Here is a 19,093-nt window from a genome sequence, read left to right as displayed (position 1 = left end):
GAGTGATACATTTATCCTAGATATATCTTTGAGTCTTGTCTCTACTGGACAAGTGATTCTGGTTACCTGAGCGGGGAGGCTTTTCCTTTTCTCTGGGTGCATGTGCACTTGTGGGTTTATTATCATCCATGTTAAGACTAGTCAAAAAAGATTAGAAATTCTTAAGTAGTTGTGGTGGTGTAGTGCATTAATATTCCTGACCAATATCCGAATCTGTGGTAATATTTTTATTTATTGGAGGGCTAAGTAGTGTTGGAATAAATATTAATTCCTGATAAGCTCCTGTGTGTCTTTGGGTCACAAGTTATGAACCTGATTTTACAATTTTAATGATTTTTTTCAATCATTTACAGTTGATGCCTCTCACCCTTTTTCTTCAGCTGCTTGCTATATTTTTATTAATAACTCTTTTAAATCTGATTCAAGGTCCTCATACATTACTAATATACATGTTACAATATTTTAATGCAGTACTGAAGTTTCCATTTAGATTTCTCTACATTGGATTATTGAATGTCTAGCCAGAGAGGCTGGACAAAAGTCATAAATATAAATAAAAAGCAAGTAAATTAGTTTTTCTGCTTAACTAAAGTTTATAGCTTTGTGTATTCCTTAAGCATATGAACTGTGTTCTCTTTGCTGTTGTCACGATTCCTCTAGCATTTAGTGTGTGCACACATTTAAAAAAATTTGGAGTTGTAGTTTAAAAAATATGGTCTAAGACTAGGGAGAAAAAAAAGGAATAAAATGCGTACCAATGGCAGATCTGGTTAGCTGAGGTTGACTAAAAAGTAGATGGAAATTGAAGCATCAACAGCAGAGATGAGGTTATCACCTGAGTTATATTTTACTATTCCAACTGCAGCAAAAAATCCTGGGTTCAGCTGGGGTAGAGTTAGTTTTCTAAAGAAGCTGGGAGGGAACACAGTCAGGATAGCATATTCCATATCATCTGACATGTTCAGTATATAACCTGGGGGAGGGTGCAGGTGGCTATGGGAAGGAGGGATCATAGAGCAGGATGGGCATGGGTCAGTGGGTGGTGGGGAATGACATAATTCAGCACTCGCATCATATATTCTTTTTTAGTAATATTGTTATTTCTGCTCTCCTTGAGTTGTCCTGTTAAGCTATGCTTATCTCAACCCATGAGTTTACCTTTTTCTTTCTGTTCTTCCCCATCCCAGCAGGGGCCAGGGGTAAATGAGTGATGGGCCTTGTGGTGCTTAGATTTTGAAGTGATGAAAATGTAAGTGAATTTTGGGGAAAGAAGTGTTTCATAAATCAGTGCATTTGTTTGATTAATTTTTAAAAATTTATTTTAATTAGCATGGATCCCATGGAACATGCACAGCTTATGAAACAAGCTGGGAACCAGGATTTTAAAAATGGAAATTACTCTTTGGCCATCAGAAAGTATGATCAAGCTCTACATGCCCTCAGTTATTTGGTGCAGTGGTTCCCGTAAGTATTCCTGAGTTACAAGATGTAAACTGTAAGATTGTAAGGCTTGTACAGTACTACAGTTAACTCAGAACTGTATTTCTTGCCCTGACATCTGATTTTCTGTATCTTTTGTCATGTTCTTTAGTGTACCAATTTTATAATTAAAGAGGAATTGCTGTTCCTGACGTATATGTGGGAGATTAGTTAGTGACTGTAATCTGAATATTTTTAGCTAAGCATCAATTATAAATTAATGTAATTAAAGCTCAAATTAATTTTGCATAAACCATGTCGGTTTCTGTTAAATTACTTCTGTTTCTTAACTGATGTCCTGTGGATTAAACTTTCTGTGGTTCTGCCAGGTATGGGCTGTGTCTGTGGCCTGTTGTCACATGGGTTATCTGATTAAAATTATTCATGCAAGTTACTTTGTTCTTGTTATTTGTTTAAAAATGTTTCTTTTAGGAGAAGAGTTCTTTGGGTATTTCTTTCCAAATGTTAAGTGCTTATTTTCATCAGTTAATGTCAGTTGCTTACTAATTATGAAATATCTTAGTGTTGTGCTAACTATTAAATACTCATTACTGCCATGTATTAGCACTGCTGTTAACCCAGTTTAACACAAATCATTCATTTATTTTGCCTACTAGCCATGTAGACTAAGTAGTAAAATAAGTCTGGAGCACATGCAGGGAGCAGGACCAAGAGAGGACAGAGCTGAGACTACTGTGGTGCCTGCCCCTCACAGGCAGTGTGGCTTTGTCATGCTGCAGGGATCTGCTCCTCGTTGTCTCCTTTCCTCTTGCCACAGGTTGTCTTGTCAGGATTTGCTTGTATGCAAGAGTATGCTCTGAACACATTCAGAGTAGTTGAAACAACTTTCTTGAGTGTTAATTAGCAGATAGGAATAAGGTGAAGGATGCAGCACCACTGCATACTGTTTCTTTGTGGGCAAACAGGACAGGCTTTCCAGGCTCCCCAGTACCCTGTGCACTGTAATTTGTGTGCATCTCTTCCCAGAAACTCTCTTGGATCCAGCAGATGCTTTGTATACTTTAGCATGTTCTTTTCTCTAAATACTTTATTTCTTAGCTGGTGTAAATGTGGATAATTCTGTTGACATAATCCACTGGTGATGCAGTAAAATGTATTTAGGTTTTTTTAGGGGGGTGGCTTTCTGCTTCAGAAGAGACCAAGATACCACTCAGAGTATCACTCAGGTATCACTTAGGATGTCACTAAGAGATTTTAGAGCTGGTGTTCAAATCTTTATTTTCTACAACTCCATTTTTTACCTCTAATTTTGTTACATGAGTGATATATGGACTATTTTCTCTTGTTGCTAACTATAAAGTATGGTGCATTCTTTTTCAAGCAAATAAACAGATATGCTAAAAATGTGTTTCCAGGTGTTCCAGGGACATAGCTGTGTTACACTGCAACAAATCAACGGCCTTGTACAATCTTGGAAAATGGCCAGAAGCTGTCTTTTCAGCCCAGCAGAGCTTACGCTGGGATCCGGAGTATGTGAAGGTATTCAGCTGTTTAAGCTGGTAGTTTTTGCATGCCTTACTTGTTAAAACAAGTGTCAGTGTCTGCTTTTTATTGTGTTTTGGTTTTGAGGTGTGATAAGCAAATACAGCGTGAAATCCTGGAACTGATGTCTGACTCTGTTATATGAACTTCAGAGTTACTGCTGTAATAGTACATTTAATAAAATTAAGCAGCTGTCTTTTGCACCAAAACATCTGGTTCTTACTGGTGCCTTTCTTGTTGAGACCCAATGCTTTAATGAAAGATAACTATTTTATTGATAACTCAGACAAGGTGATAGCAAGCACTAAAATCTTATGTGCCCCAGTGGTGCTGGAGGCAGGAAGATGATGCAGCACCAGCCAGGCTGCTGGTCAGGCCATGGCATGCTATGCAGATCATGTTCATGGTGAGGTTCACCAGCTCTGTGTTTGCTTTGAGGTCCTTCAGAGCTTGGCTCATGATACAGATTCATCAGTTGCTGGCAGCTGTCAGGTCTGGGATTGGGACTTAGCTTTGAAGGCTCCTTGGGCAGTGTGCCCTACTATTCTTTACACGTTTAATAAGCCTACATTTCCTGGGAATGATATGTGGTGATCAAGGTCATATTGTATTTCCAGTGGACAGAACAGTACACTTAGATGTAATCACTGTGTAATTAATCAGAAGCATAAGTACCCATTGACTCGAGTTCTCATTTGTTAGGAGTAAGTAGCAGTTGTACAGTTTTTATTATATGGAGCCCTGCACTTGGATTGGCTTTTATGTGCAATAAATAGTCTTCTGGACTAACCACTGCAGACTCCCAGAGACTTTAGTAGAACACATTTGATTTAGATGCGGTGAAGTTGCTTGCAAATATCACTTCACTTTGTAATGTATTGCAGCCTTCTGGTTACCTGGATTGAACAAATTGACTCCACTGTGACTGAGCCAGTACAACATAGTTCAGTGGTGAATGTAAACATGTTCAGGTGCTGCTGACTGAAGAATATATGTATTATGGCAAATACCCAAAGTGCAGTGACATGGGGACATAAGCATATATTCTGGACTCTGTGACAAAAATCCTGTCCAGGGAGGGATAAAATATAGTTGCTAACAGTATGTCTTTCATCCTGTAGTTATTTTCCAAGTTTTGTATTCCAAGATTTATCACTCTGTGATGACATCAGTAGTATACTGTGAATTTCAAGGGATGTTTATTGCACTTTCTTTGGACCTGTAAGAAGCTGTAAAAAATTGTACTGCATGTCATTTTTATAGCATAATCAGGTGTGTATTAAAAAAAAATAATGATTTTTGTAGTAAAGTTTTCCCAACAATGGTCTTCTTTTGTTCTTTTTTTTTTTCTCAGGCTTATTATAGAGCTGGCCACTCATTCATCATGTTATCAGACACTTACCAGGCAATTGCCATGTTTCATAAAGGTTTGATTCTCCTGAATGCTTCTGCAGATAGAACTCAAGTTGCTGATTTTGTAGCAGGAATCTTCATAAGTGTCAATGGTAAACTCGAATTTAGAGCTCAATTTTTCTAAGACCCTTTCAGTAGTGATGACAACACAAATCCTTGGTGCAGTGTCCTTTCTGAGATCATTCATTTGATCCTTAGTACCCCAGGGCTCTGAGGATTATGTTGAGTGGCCATATGAAAAACTTGTAGTGAACCTGGGCCAGTTTTGCCAACAATGCCAAATTGCTGCGTAAGGGAGTGTGTTGTCTCACAAAAACATGTCAATTGTGAAATAGTTAGACAAGTTCAAAGTTCCAAGTCAGACTAAGTTGGAGTGGAGTTCTGGTGCTCCAGACCCATAAGGCTTTAGTAGTTTTTATCCAAACCACCGGGTTTTTTTTGGCTGGATAGATTTGTAAATAATTAGAAAATACTCAGCTTAAGCTTCATTTTACGAGTGCAGTGTGGGGGACTTACCCTCAGGTAATAATGGGCAGCATTGAAAGAGGGAATTTGGCCTTTCTGTGGACTTGTGTGGGGTTTTTTGAGACATGTCCACCCTGTAGTCTCTCTGCCCTCTACTCCTTCTCTGGTTTTGTTTCCCCTTCACAGGCGTGCCAGGAGATTTTGGTTTGTGCCCCTGCTGCATTTACTTGAACTTGTAGACCTGTGTTAGGCACAATGATTAGTTTTAGCAGCATTTGTAGCTGGGCTCCCCCACAAGTGAATGAACCGCCACGAGGTTCACAATGTCTTGGCACTTAGAAGTGTTTCTTCAGGGCAGGAATTAATTTCCCACCCCCCCTTTATTAGTAAAGACTAGTTGCTGATCATGAGGTGTTGTATCGATTGGGTGGCCAGGGATATTTAAGCCCCTGTTTGGCAGTCTCCTGCGTATTAAAGCTGAAATCGTTACTGTGCAATGAAGTAACTTAGTTAAGACCCCAACTTTAGAAGTGCTGGGTATACTAAATGGCTTTCCCGATTGCTTATTCTTGCAGATGAGCAAGTCTTCCCACCCACTTTTCCCCCTGCCTATGACTATATTTTCAGCGCAAGGTTCGATGCGCTGATCTGGCAAGCGGTGATAGAAAGGCTGGCCCAAAAAGGGATGTGGCGGGTAAGTCTGTCGCTGTGTCACCTGCTGCTTGGGTAACCTCATGTTATCTTTAAAATCCAAAGCCGTGGCTATTGCTTGTCCCCTGCTTCAAACGTCTTGAATTTAAGGCTTGAAAAATATTTTTAGTAATAAATCATCTCTGAAATTTATTTCCCAAAGGGATGTGATGAGCTTGAAATCCCATTTGTCTCTTGCTGTTGTCTCTGTTACAGTTATGGTGCCATCTGATGTAATTTTTCTTGAATTAAATTAGAGGAGGGAAAAAATGTTTGTGGTCCCTTTTCCTTTTATATGAAAAGCTGGATTTTTGAAGCTGTCTGTGAAAGATCCACCAGTAAAGGAGCATCTCAGTGGACATACATGGCTATTAAATGAAACTGTATCATTTAGAAAAATCGGAAGGTGAATTTGAACACTTTTCTGTGGTGACTGTAAAAAACATGTATCATTGTCATGATTACTTGGGTGTTAGTGGTGAGGCACTGACTGCGGGGGCTGCAGGAGCCCCTGTGAGGAGAGGCCAGGGCTGCCTTGTACCAGATGTGGCTAGTTCCAGCCAGATCCAGCAAACCTACCACAGGGCACAGCCCCTCAGATGAGAGATGATGGCATCTCTCAGAAAGCATGTTTTAAAAAGGGCAGAAAGCTGCTGGGCACAGTGAAGGGGGGAAAAATGTGAGAAATGGTCAAGCCCCAGGGTTGGAGGAGAGGAGGGAGGATGAGGAGTTTCTCAGGGCTTGGAGCAGGGTTTTCCTTGTGGCTTGCAGAGAGACCATGCAGGAGAAGATTCCTGACAGCAGCCACAGCCCATGGAGAACCTACACTGGAGCAGGAGAGAATTGTAAGGAAGAAGGAGCAACGGAGAGACTGCTGTGGGCTGATTAGAGCCCCACAATCCCCATCCAACCCTGCTGCTGTGAGCATGGGCATCCTTCATTAGATCAGGTTGCTTAAGCCCCATCCAGGCTGGCCATGAACAGTTCCAATAATGGAGCATCTGCATCTCTCACAACCAGTTCCAGTGTATCAGCACATGTATTGTAATACATTTCTTCCTTGAGTCTAATTTAAACCTACCCTATTTCAGGTTAAAACTGTTGCCCCTTGTCCTGTCAATACAAGCCTTGTTAAAAAGTCTCTCTTGCAAGCCCCCTTTATATACTGAAAGGCTGCAGTGAGGTCTCCCTGGAGCCTTTTCTTCTCAGGTTGAACGACAAAAATCTCTCAGCCTGTCCTCACAGGAGAGGTGCTCCAGCCCTCTGATCATTTTCATGGTCCTCCTCTACACCTGCTCCAACAGGTCCATGTCCTTCTTGTGCTGGGAACCCCAGAACTGGATGCAGTACTCCAAGTGAGGTCTCATGAGAGTGGAGTAGAGGGGGAGAATTGTTTCCCTTGACTTGCTGGTTGCACTACTTTTTAGACAGCCTAGAGTGTGACTGGCTTTCTGGGCTAAAAGTACACATTGCTAGCTCATGGTCAATTTTTTTTGTCCACCAGGAGCCCCAAGTCATTCTCCCCAGGTCTGCTCTCAATCCCATAATCACCTAGTCTATATTGAATACTAGAGATTGGCCTGGCCTAGGTGCAGGACCTTACTTACCCTTGATCTTGTTGGTCTATGTGAGGTTTTCATGGGCTCATTCCTTAAGCCTGTCAAAAGTGCCTTCTGGATGGCATCCCTTTCCTCATGCATGTAAACTGTCACTCAGCTTGGTGCCACCTGCAGACTTGCTGAGTGATTGAGTGCACCATGAGTTCCCGTTGTCTATGACATTGATTAATATATTAAATAGCATTAGTCCCAGTGCAAACCCTTGAGGGTCACCACTTGTTACTGTTTTCCACACTAACTCCTTGGATGCAGCCATCCAGCCATTTTCTTACCCATTCAACAGTCTATTCATCAAACCCATATCTCTCTATTTTAGATCTAAAAATGTTGAGGGGAACTGTATAGAAGTCCACATAGATGGCATCTGTAGTGTTTCTCTTGTACTCTAGTGAATCTAGATGGGTTTTCAAAGAACAATGCAAAGTTTTTAGGGAAACAGAAAATAGAAGAATATACAGTATGTATTTCCTGCTTTCTGCTCAGGATGTTGGTGTAGCTGGGAAGTTTCATCCACATGAAGGTAAAGGTCCATTCCTAAAGTGAAGGGTTACTTCCAGAGTGTGTTGGAGAGACTTTTAAGGCCTGACCTTCCTACATGGTTTTGGTTTCTGAGGAAACTTTCATCAGTCATAGCTTCCCACAGTATATTGTATATTACATTAATTCAATTAAAAAATGGAAAGGGAGATTCAGTAATCTGCTATGATCTTAAGAAAATAACTGAAATGTAATTAGCCCTTGTTTGCTTTCATACAAGATCTGATGAAGCAGTGAAAAACAGTTTTGAACTGTACTTATAAGACCACTAAAGTTGCTGGTTTTTTTCTTTTGAACTGTACTTATAAGACCACTAAAGTTGGTTTTTTTCCGCAGTCATGTCTGTTGTTGTTGTCTGAGAAGAAAGAGTTACCCACCAATCTCAGAGTCAGCCAGTTATCACTGAAGAATCTCTTTGAGGTAAAGAAGCATCGTTTTTTTTTAAATTAAAATCTGTTTCTTTTTTTCTTGTTCATTTTTGTGAGAGATTTTCCATCTTGTGTGCAAGGCTAAAACATCACAGAAAAATAAAATTTAAAAGAATACTTGGACCTTGTATGATTGTGTTAAATCATCCATTTTGTTCCTTTTAATTTGAAAAGTAGAAAGTCCGTAATTTGCATGTGTGTAATACTTCCTTTAATCTGACCAAAAAAAGACATCTTCCTCTCAAGTACAGCAAGCTATTAACATCATGCTTGTAACCTGCCAGTTTAGTGCTGAAAAATGTCTGAAGGTTGGTTATGTTTTCTGACCAAGATTATGGCACACATGGGATATGGTATTTTTATACCTTGCTAGGCTGTCTCTGGATTGCTTCATAGTGCTGAGTATGATTACAGGGAATTGAGTTGGGTGCAGTGCTGGAATTTTCCCTTCCTTCAATGCCCCTAATTTTTGGTAGGTTATTTTATACCTAGGCAGCAATTGCTAAACGTTCTCCCTAAAGGCTCTGATACTTTCCAAATGACTTGGAGGATTCTGGCAAGATGAAAACATGTAGTCATAGACCAAGCAGCCATAGTTCTTAAAGCCTTTCACTGAGATGATAGCATCTGCAGACAGCAGAATTTGATCTTTTATGTTGCTCTTCTGAAACTTGCTCTTTTCTTTATCCTGTGCTTCTTCATGTTCTGCAGCATATGGGAACCTCTGAAGCTTTCTGTGCTGGCAGGATATAATAAAAACTTCCAGCTGTCAGAACCTACTATGCACACACAGACTCTGCTGCTGGTTGGTCTGCCTGGTGCATGTGCCATGCCTTGCACACTACTACACCACAGAGGCCCATGTTTCTGTGTGAGCTAGATGGCCTTGTAGGGCTCACTGCTGCTTACTTTGTGCATGGATGTCCTACCAGAATGCTTGGAATGCTTAAAGGGGTGTACAACCATTGCTTCTGGCCCCTTGGGAGCCTAGGTGTAGCCATAGGCCTAGTGTGAGCCAGGAGATACAGGGAGTTCACCATCTCTGCCACTCAGGAACAGCTGGTGTCCCCAGCAGTAACATACCAGCTTTCTGAAGGCATCTGACAGTGTATGGGGGTTATCATGCTGCAAATGCCCAGCTTGCTTCAATTGCAGTTACATGAAACGCTTCTTATAGACCACGAAAAAATTCTTCTCTGGCTGCATTTTTTTAGTTTTCTTCCATGTCTTTGTTCTGCTGTATGAGATCTACTTTTAAAAGATACGGTTACGTGTTCATTGAGAAATTCAATTAGGCTTTATGCTGAAGTATACCAAATTTCTTACAGCACTGTGGTTTTCCTGATGGAAGCTTTAGGATATGTACTGTGTAGGCTACACAGTACATTTGCTTGGCATTTACTGGCTGGCAGATGAGCAGTTTAGGGCATATTGATGGACTATAGCAGAATTTGCCATCGCTGTTACAGTGCTTGTTGTGCTTTTGCCATAATAATTTCAAGTTGGGCCTCTTTCTATACATGTATTTCAGTGAGGTTCCTGACAGAGTGAGTGGGAGGAATTCTGAAGACGAAGGGGATAAGCTTTATTTATAGGGATAGCAGAAGAATGAGTGGATAAGTATACACAGGCATGCCTTGGTTAGCTGTGGTTAAGCAGTTGTGCTGTGTTAGTGCCATGGGATAGCCTGTGTGGGGCTTTATGCAGTCTGCCATCGTCCCCTGTGTTTGTTCAGTTTTTTGGGGGAGGGAGGGTTGTTCAGGGTTTGGTCTTTGGTGAGCCAAGCCCATGGCCAGTTAGCAGCAGGGTTGTGGTGCTAGAGCAGTGTAGCTGCAGCATGGACAAAGCCCGAGAGCCTTGGATTACAGCAGCTTCCAAGCAAAGGTGACCACTGCTGTGGTTGGCAGCTCCTAGCAGCACCCTAGCCCAGGGAGCAGCAGCAAAGCTGTCCTGCGAGGGATGAATGTGCTTCTTGCAGTGGCAGTAAAGCATGGCAGTGCAACAGAGAACATCTGTAGAGTGTCTTAGCAAAAAACCTTTCTTCCTAGGGAAGCAAATAAAAATGCCTCATGGAGAGAGGAGGATAAAAGTGGGTTGCCTTTGTAAAATGGTGTGTCCTTTGTTGCTGAATTGGCTTTAACTGTCTTAGCCATTCTAGCAGCTTCTTTATACATGAGCAAGACTGAAGGAATCAAGATGAAAGATCCCTAAGCACTGCTGCTTTTTTGCAAACAAAAAACGTAGCTTTCTGGCAGCTCAGGCTTCCCCTGCTGCCACTATTTAATTATATAATTTGTTGTATTTTGATTTTGTAACTGTGCACAAACAGTAATTCTTGACAGTCAAAATTCGGCATGAGGTGTTAGAAAAAAAGTTTTATTTGTGGATGTTGGAAGCATGTGTGAAGACTGATTATTTAAAAAGATGACTGGCACAAATGGAGAAGTTATGTCTGAATGCTGTTTTCAAGCACCCCCTCATGTCCTGATCCTTCAAGCATAATATATCTCAATTTGCATCTGAGCTTCCTCTGCCCACTTCCGAAGTTTCCCATATTGCTGTACCCCTTGTGCTTCATGTTCATTAAGTCCTTGCCAGAACATCCTTATTAGGTTCAGCTGCCTTCTGCTTAGGCTGTGTAATTTCAATCTCAGTCTGTCAACTTCCCTGTAAATTCCATACTTGCATCAGATCACCTTCTGCTTTGTCTGGCCAAAAATCTGTCTCCTAAGGTGTAACACCTTTTCTTTGTGTGAGCAGTCACATCATTGTTGTTCTCTTAATAATGCCAGGTGCTTCCTGAGCTGCATGAGAGTAGGGCTTTGCCCTGCTTTCCATCCATGTGTTTCCTGAGCTGTAAAAGAACTGGTTACCTGAGTTCCGTAAACCTCTTTCCTCTGCTCTCTAAGTCCCTTTTCCAAATTTCAAGTATTTCTCCAGACTTCTCTTGCTTTGGGGTAACTGCCTGTGCAAGCTGCCTCATCCAAGCTTAAAGGGCACAGTATTTGGTTACAGCAATATTGGCACTGAGATACAGTAACATTTAATAGACAAGTGTAAGGCAGCAAGTTGCAGTCAGATACAAAGAAGAAATGTAGAAATATGTATTAAAAATATACTTTGGGTTCTTGAGAACAGGACAAGATTCTTTTAAGATGCATGAACCTCTCTTAGAAGAAAAGTGTTTGGTTTGAGCTTCCACTGAAATTGTTCAATGTGTAATAAATGTTTCATTTTACAATGGGTAGGGTTTGATCACTATTGTCCCACTGATTCTTGTCATAAAAATAATGGAAATAGGATTCAAGAAACTTGCCTTTCATACATCTAACATAATGTATTGTAATTGTTTTCTTTGTTATCAGACTTCTGAGTGGTATGGGCATGGTGAGAAGATGCAAGAAGTAGCAGACTTAGCCAAGTGGCTAATTTCCATTGGGGCAAAAGTTGAAACCATTGGAGTTTATCTGCTTCATGCTGTTATCAAACTGTGTATCAGAGCAAGTGAGTGGCATCAGCAGGTGAAATATAACAGTGGTGGTCTTTATCAGAGAACTGACAGCTACAGCTTTTTCTACCTTTGTGTTTTGTTTTGTGGTTGGTTGTTTTTTTTTTTAAACTAATGAGATGAGATTATCTAGGTATAATCTTGCATGTCAAACAAGGCAATATTTTGAAAATGGTATAGACTCTCTGATCGTCTGTGCTTCATAGTGGTAGAAACCTAATATGATTGTTCTGTTCTGTGGTTTGAAGTGTGATTGACGAGAGTCTTTCAGAACTGAATGTATCAGCTTTGACAAAAATACAGTATTTCTTCTTTTCACCTTAGTGTGGAGCTGCAGTTTCTATATGTGCTGAAGAGTTGAGAGTCAACCTCAGAATTGCAGTTGCAGCAAGTCAGTGAGAATGTAGTGTCATGTCTCCCACAATGCCACAGTGACTCTTACCATAACTCCTTTTGTGTTTTCTTCCTTCTGCTCTCTGTATTTGAGAAAAGGCTTCTTACAGATACTTCTTGCCACTTTTTAGGGGGGAAAAAGGCAGGATCTGTCTCTGCTGTGTTTACCATTTGTAATAAGTGTTTATTTTATCATTTCAGGAAGGAACCATTTCTTCAGGTGGTTACTAACTCGGAGGCCAGACTTGAAGGATAGGCTCAACCAGCAGGACAGAGATGGATGCACGCTCCTGCATGTTGTGGCATCTTCCAATGAGTATTCCCAGAAACGCAGTAAATACAATTCTTTTTTTGTGTGTGTGGAGTTGATTTTTCTTTAATATGGGAAAATGAGTAGTGGAAGAAAATTTCAGATCCTGTTTCATGCTAAGGAAGAAAATAAAGGCCTTTTATCTGAATGTAGGCGTCATAATGGTAACTAGGATTTAAAAGCTTCAACAATTCCTGCTAAAAATGGTATACCTCATTTGTGACCATTTTCTTTGCTCTTTGGTTTGACTAGTATGCTGCAGGGTTGTTTGTTTTTTTTCAATCATAGAAGTTTGATGTGCTTTTAAAGTTTGTGCCCTTAAAATCACGTTAGACCACTTGGAGACCTGTCCTCTCCTTTTAAATAGGTGAAGATTTGAAATGTGAGTTGCGGTGCGCTATGTCAGAGGAGGAAAATTAAATGCTTTCCTTTATCTTTTCTGTGGGATTTTTCATTTTATGTTACGACTTAGCCTGGCTTCTTGTATTTCTTACTCTCCCCACTAGGTGGCAACAGGAAATAAGCATGAATGCCAAGATAACACCAGACTTTTAGCTAATTAAATGCGACGACGTTCTAGTGGCTCTTGTTAATAGTATGAATGAAATTTGCACAACGTAGCTAAATAATTTCATTTTCTGGAAAGGTGAACCAAGTCTTTTGCAGCATTTCCATCTGTTGCTAAATGAGATAGGCATTTCCAGAAGAGACTGCGTTGTGTGTGTGTATATATATATAAACACACGTGTGTGTATAAAAGTTTATAATTTTATTTATATAGTGTATGTATATATAAGAGAGAGCATATGATTTTATATTTAGCTATTCAAATGTATTTCTTTATATTGTATAGGCATTATATAAATACTTATTAAAGTTTATTTCTTTATATAGTATAGATATTATATAGAGAGTATATGTCTAAACATATATATAAAAATATGCACCCATATGTTTACAAAAATAATCCCTAAAATAGCTTGAATGGGAAGGCTTAGACAGACAAAGCAAGACATTTGTGCTAGCCTGCACAATTTTTTGTTCATTTAGGTTTTGTCTTTGCTATGTGCCGTAACAGAGGCTGTGGTAATGTTTCTATGGGATGTGTGGTGGTCTAACACTTAATTGCTCACCATTGCTCAGTGCTGTCCTGTGTGACATGGAATTTCTGCACTTGCCCAGCTATCCTGAGGGCATGGCTTCTAGCAAATGTGCCTCTTTTAGGCAAAAGAAATACAAGCAGCTACTTGTAGGTCTGTAAAGTTTCCCCTGGTGGCATACTAAGAAGAGAGCATGTTAACTTCCAGAATATTAGATATTGTGTCAAGGTTGTAAGTCACCATTATACTTACTGTGTTTACATGTGATCTGCAATGCTTGTTGTGAAATGCTATAGAGGATAGCAGTTTTTGTTGAAAGCAATGGTTAGTCAAACTAGATGTCCTTGTTGTAACCCTTATTACCAAGAAAATAATGTGGCTTGTGTTGCATAGGAAAGAAGCTCAGTGCCTGGCTGTGTATATTCATGCCCAAATATGTAAAATAGTCTGGTTTATTGAGTCACTGTCCAAACAGTAGCAAAATTCCTAGTTTTGTTTGTTTTCCTAGAGTCTGGAGAGCAGGGTTGGGGCATAAGGAAGGAGGTGAATTCAACATACTGCCTCTGGCCAGTGAGCTGCTCATGAGGCACCATGTCACTTTGTGTTTCTCTACTCCTGTTTCCCAGTGAATAATAATGAAGATAGATTTATTTTTTTAAATATATTAAAATTAAGCTAGAAATACTGCCAGGAAATTAAAAATAGAAAGCAAAACCAAAACTCTGAACACTGAGGATTATTCTTCCTCTAATGTTTATTCATGTGATGTTTTAGGCCAAACAGAAGATGTGATCATGCTCCTGAATTATGGGGTTGACCCCACTGTTCCAGATGCACGGTCAAGATATGTCATAGATATCTTGAAAAAGAACAAAAACTTTGGTGCAGTAAAAGCAGTCAGCAGTCACCTCGAGAAGCAGACTTCCTCTGTGAAACAGACAGGTATTACATGGACTGATACTTCTCTTTTAAAGTAGTATCCTTTAGATACAAAATTGTTTGTAATTGGTAATAGTGGGTGGGTTTTATGTAACTCTTCCTATGAATTGTCACTCTGATCTCCTATCAGTGGATGATGAATGTTTTGTGCTTGCCTGAAGGTGACTGCTGTCCAAGTGATGCTCTTAGTGTATCAGGCAATAAGTAACTTCAGGTGGTGGTTTTTTTTTCCTTATCCTTACCATGAGGCTTCCCCTGACACATAAACTGCTTATCTTTATGCTTTTTCAGTTTTAACCTTTTACCTTCACTTTAGTTTTTGGAAAATGAAACATTTTTTTAAAGTAGCAGAGCAGACTAAAACTATAAGAGCCTCTCATAACCAAAACAGGGGAGCTAAAATTTTGTTACACTCTTGAAGTATGGGGAGACTGCAAAATGGTTTCTAAAAATGTGTAATGATATTTCTAGGTGGTTTTTGAATGATCTGTTGTCATACAGGAGGACACAAATCCTAATTGACCCAATGCTGATATGAAGTGTCATGAAGTGGTGTGATAAACTGGTTTCCAGTCTGCTTTTTTATAATAGCCTGTCAGTTTTGAAAAGGATTTTGACTTGTCTGTTTTTTTAAATAATTTGCCATTCTGGAAACTAATGTATCAAGTGATTGTCCAAGTCATGGGGATTTCCTTCTCCATGCCAATAGATAAGGATGCGAATACATACAAACTGTACAATACCACCCCAGTGATGACTGTGTTGAGACTGGCTAACCCTGATATGGTTTCTAATCTGCACTAACAAATAGAGCAAGCCTAAGCTGCCTGTACTGCAGTATGGTCACAGAAATTCTAGTTGGGACAGGAGATGGGGAGCTGTCTACCCTCAGGACTGGAGGGTCCCTGCAGAGTGCACCTTCTTGGCAGCATGGCACTACAGCTTGGTTGCTACTTACATCCTAGCTCTGAAAGAAACTAGTGCGCCAAAGACATTTCGAGCAGAGGATCCAGTCGTAGGAGGCCATTTGGAGAAGCTGCTGTGAATATCCATGAGAACTGTTGGATTAGCTGGTTAGGCAAGGTGTTCCTGAGATTCAGGTACTGAGCTTTTTTTAGATCTTCCAGCAGATCTTTTCAAGCCATGGTTTAGATTGCTGTTTAAATAAGTCCCAGATATGGACACTGTTAATCTTGAAAGCACTTCTTTAGTACAGTCTTTCTGAGATGGCTTGGTGTGTGATCTGCTTGTTTTCCTTGGCACTAACCAACCAGGACTTTTAGGGCAACACTTGTATTACCATCATTACTGTATTAGCCCAAAGCATAACCTTTTAAAATGTGAAGTTGCTTGTGTTATGCAGATCTCAAAGCACAGATGGAGAAAAAGACTGCACAGGCAAATGAAACTTGGCAAAAAGTGAAGTTTTTAGGCTACATCCCTGGTTTCATGTTTGTATTGCATACAAGTTTGCTGGAAAACACCAGGTTTCATTGAACTTTGATCTTGTGGCTTCTGACAAGCAGATTCTCACAGGTCCTCTTCCTTTACTGTAGAAATCTCCTGCCCTGTTCTGCAGAAGGTCTTAGCCCAGTGGTTCTCAGGAGGTTAACACCACTCCCTCAGTGGTGGTGGTAATTGCTTTGGTTGGTTTTCCAGGTAGCTCAGTCTGTCTTTTGTGGTAATGGTGGTGTTGTTGTTGTTGCGAATGCACAGCCCCCAAGAGCTTTCTAGGCTTAGTGTAAAATGAAAGGACTGGAGAATAAGCCACTGCATTACAGATAACAGTCTGAGGTTAATCCTCGTTGCTAAAAAGATGACTGGTCTTATCTGTCTTTTTGTCTGAAGGGCTAAAGCTATTTTGTTGTGTCTTTGATGTTCTTCAATTCCTCTAAAGCTTTTAAGAAAGTCAGGCTTAAGTCTTCCAGTTTTTATTTAAGGGCATTTATTAGGACATAATTAAAAACCTGCCAGTGCTCTTTACCTAAGTATCTCTTAAACTTGTTGGCATGATTTTGGTGTGGTGGGTTGTTTTTTTTTATTGTTTTGCTTTGATTTCTTTTAAGAGGATAAATTTATTTTATGGCTGTATTTCTGAAATGCCACTGAAGAGTCATACAAGCTCAAGGCACATGATTAAAGCTTTGCTGAAAACATTAGTGGCTTACTCTAAAAACTCTGAATAGTGATACCACTGCAAGACAGCAGTATCCTGCTTCCATGCAATCAACTTGTGAACTATTACAATTTTTGACCTAGTGTACTATGGTAAAGAGTGTATCAAATATCCTTTGGGATATGAAGTCTGTCACAGGATTGGCTTTGGCAGTAGGAGTTTCAACCATCTGATTTTAACCTGCCACTACACATTTCTCAGAGATGTAATGTATTACAGTCCTGTCCTGAAAACAGGCCAGCAAGGAACTGACTGGGCTTTCAACATCTGTGATGTTTTTCAGGGGCAAATGAAAGCAGAGCCGTAAGTGATACAACAGATTCCTTGCTGGATGTTCTTGAACAGTTTGTCCGGTTCTACAAATCTGAAAAGGGAGCACATCATAAAAATGTATTGAAGGAAGATGCAGTTAAACAATTTCTGAAATTGCTGTCTTCAATGAAAGGTACAGAAAGTTCCCATTTCTCTACTTCACCAAACTTACTTGCTGTGAAAAATGTGTTTGATGTCAACATACAGTTTTTGCTCTTACCCTTCCCTTCCCTTTTCCTGCAACTGATATTAATGGAACAATGTGCTTTTACTTATTTTTGCTGTTGTGTTTTGCACTTAGAACCACCGGAATAGGCACAAAATTTCAGTGCGATGAATCAAAACGTTTAAACTTGGCTGTCAGCATCTGGATAAAAAGATTGCTGTTCTGTACTTTCAATTAAATGAATTCTGAAATTAGTTTATGAAATTGGTTTTTATTATGTGCTTTGAGTGAGTTATGTTGTCTTGACTGTCTTGCAGAAATCCCTGAAGGGGTGGTTTGCAACATCCCTCAAGCCTGTGCTAACAGCTTTATAAAACAGTTGCTGGAGAAGCAAATGTGGCATCAAGTTTTGCTGCTGCTAACAGGGAAAGCCAGTGGGGAAGAGCCATCAGGTGTAGGACTCTTCAAAAACTGCAGTCTTTCAGATGTTGACATTGGCAACGTTATCCAACAGTGCGATGGATCGGATAAGCAAGTCCACCTCATAAGATGCTTGCTCGAACGAGGAGGTGAAAAACTGCACAATGTTAATGTGTTGTAATAGATCAAACATTTTATTGGCATGTTTGGAGCAATGTAGTTTCAGATACACCAATATGTGTTTTCTGTGGCATTGAGTAAGTGCAGGGGCTTTTTGGAGTGCAATCCATTGGCTGCATCCTCTGTGTGTGACATGGGGAAGCCCCTAAGGGGACATGGGATGGAAGATGTTTTGCAAATGAAATTTGGCTGTCAGGGTTGGTAAAAGGCCAAGGATTAATGTTGCATCATTGCTTGTAGCTTCTTCATTTTTTAAATTTCTCTGTCTTCAGCCATAATATTACCCTGACTGATAGACTGAGTTTGATCTGTTGTTATGTTACAAATAACTGACTACTTCAGTGATTTCAGAGGCATGACCAGATGTCTTTTATTAGACAGCGTGGACGTGATAATTTTCCTTGTTTTGCATGAGGTTTATTCATGGGATTACTCTGCCATTTTTCATTTCATGTTATAATTTGATGTTAGCTATAAATTAAGGATGCACAGTCCTGCCGCAGCCACGTGAGTGCCAGAGGTGCAAGTAGGTTTCTTGTCTCAATCAGTGACTGACTTACTTGAAGATACTTCTGGCCTTTCTGTCTTCCTATCACAGCAGGAGGACTGATTGCTCAGCTTAGTGGGAGATGAGAGGAGATTCTGAAGATTTTCTTAGTGAATAACTCTTTAAGGTACATGTAAAAAGATGACCAAAAGGAAGGTCACCCGTTCAGCAATCATTATGTATCTTTAACTGTTTAGAACTTTATCTTAATCTGTTTCGAAATTTGTGTAGTTTGCAGATCTGACGTATTAGATTTAACCCTTGGTATTTTCATGTCTTTCATGCCAGCTCTGCCAGACAGGATTGGAACCAGCTCTGAGATGCCACTGCAAATATGTCTCAAAAAGAATTATTTCCAACTGGTGTATTTGCTGCTGACCAAAGGTGCAGATCCTCAAAATGTCTCCATGGCACAAGGAGATACTCCTTTGCATGCTGCACTTTCCATCTGTTTAAATAAAGGAGGTAAGGCTTTTGTGTGCCTGGGCCTGGGGGACACAAAGGACACTAGCAGATGTACACTGCTTGTTTTCACAACAGCTTTTGAAAACATCCCCATTTCTTGCCTGTTCAGGCCACTACCCCTTCTGCTGCTGTTTATTGATAGGATAGCAGCAGATCAGGTTGTTTGTATCTCAACCCCCAGAGTCTGCAAGCCAGAGAATACACATCAGTCTCTGTTAAGCTGATGTGTTCTACTGTGTGGTTCCTGTGGCTGGGACTATGAGGAGAGTTAATGGCAGCTCAGGTGACCAGGGAAATCAAGCAGCTGTACTGTCCCTGTCAATTACTGTTTTGTGAACATATTCTTGTTTAACCAAGCTGGTTTAGAAGGGAATGGTCTTCTTTGAAACCCTGTAAAATGTGAAATTGAAGTAAACAGGAATGATCTAGGAAGAAACAAAGGG

General features: G+C 40.1%; 1 protein-coding gene across 1 annotated transcript in view; it reads left to right on the top strand.

Annotated features, from left to right (window-relative positions):
• Window positions 1-1,330: 1,330 nt before the first annotated feature.
• Window positions 1,331-19,093, top strand: part of TRANK1 (tetratricopeptide repeat and ankyrin repeat containing 1) — a 39,132-nt gene continuing 21,369 nt past the window's right edge. Inside the window, exons 1-11 of the mRNA XM_009994994.1 lie at window positions 1,331-1,464; window positions 2,856-2,979; window positions 4,337-4,487; window positions 5,436-5,554; window positions 8,043-8,126; window positions 11,500-11,638; window positions 12,237-12,368; window positions 14,220-14,387; window positions 16,844-17,005; window positions 17,356-17,607; window positions 18,474-18,650. Coding sequence (XP_009993296.1) covers window positions 1,331-1,464; window positions 2,856-2,979; window positions 4,337-4,487; window positions 5,436-5,554; window positions 8,043-8,126; window positions 11,500-11,638; window positions 12,237-12,368; window positions 14,220-14,387; window positions 16,844-17,005; window positions 17,356-17,607; window positions 18,474-18,650 — 1,642 coding nt within the window. The remainder of the gene's footprint in view (window positions 1,465-2,855; window positions 2,980-4,336; window positions 4,488-5,435; window positions 5,555-8,042; window positions 8,127-11,499; window positions 11,639-12,236; window positions 12,369-14,219; window positions 14,388-16,843; window positions 17,006-17,355; window positions 17,608-18,473; window positions 18,651-19,093) is intronic.

The sequence above is a fragment of the Chaetura pelagica genome, unplaced genomic scaffold (genome assembly GCF_000747805.2).
Source record: "Chaetura pelagica isolate M959 unplaced genomic scaffold, ChaPel_1.0 scaffold43, whole genome shotgun sequence".
In the NCBI taxonomy this organism is placed as follows: Eukaryota; Metazoa; Chordata; class Aves; order Apodiformes; family Apodidae; genus Chaetura; species Chaetura pelagica.
Note: the sequence above shows the minus strand (reverse complement) of the source record. Positions and strands in the feature narration are given on the sequence as shown.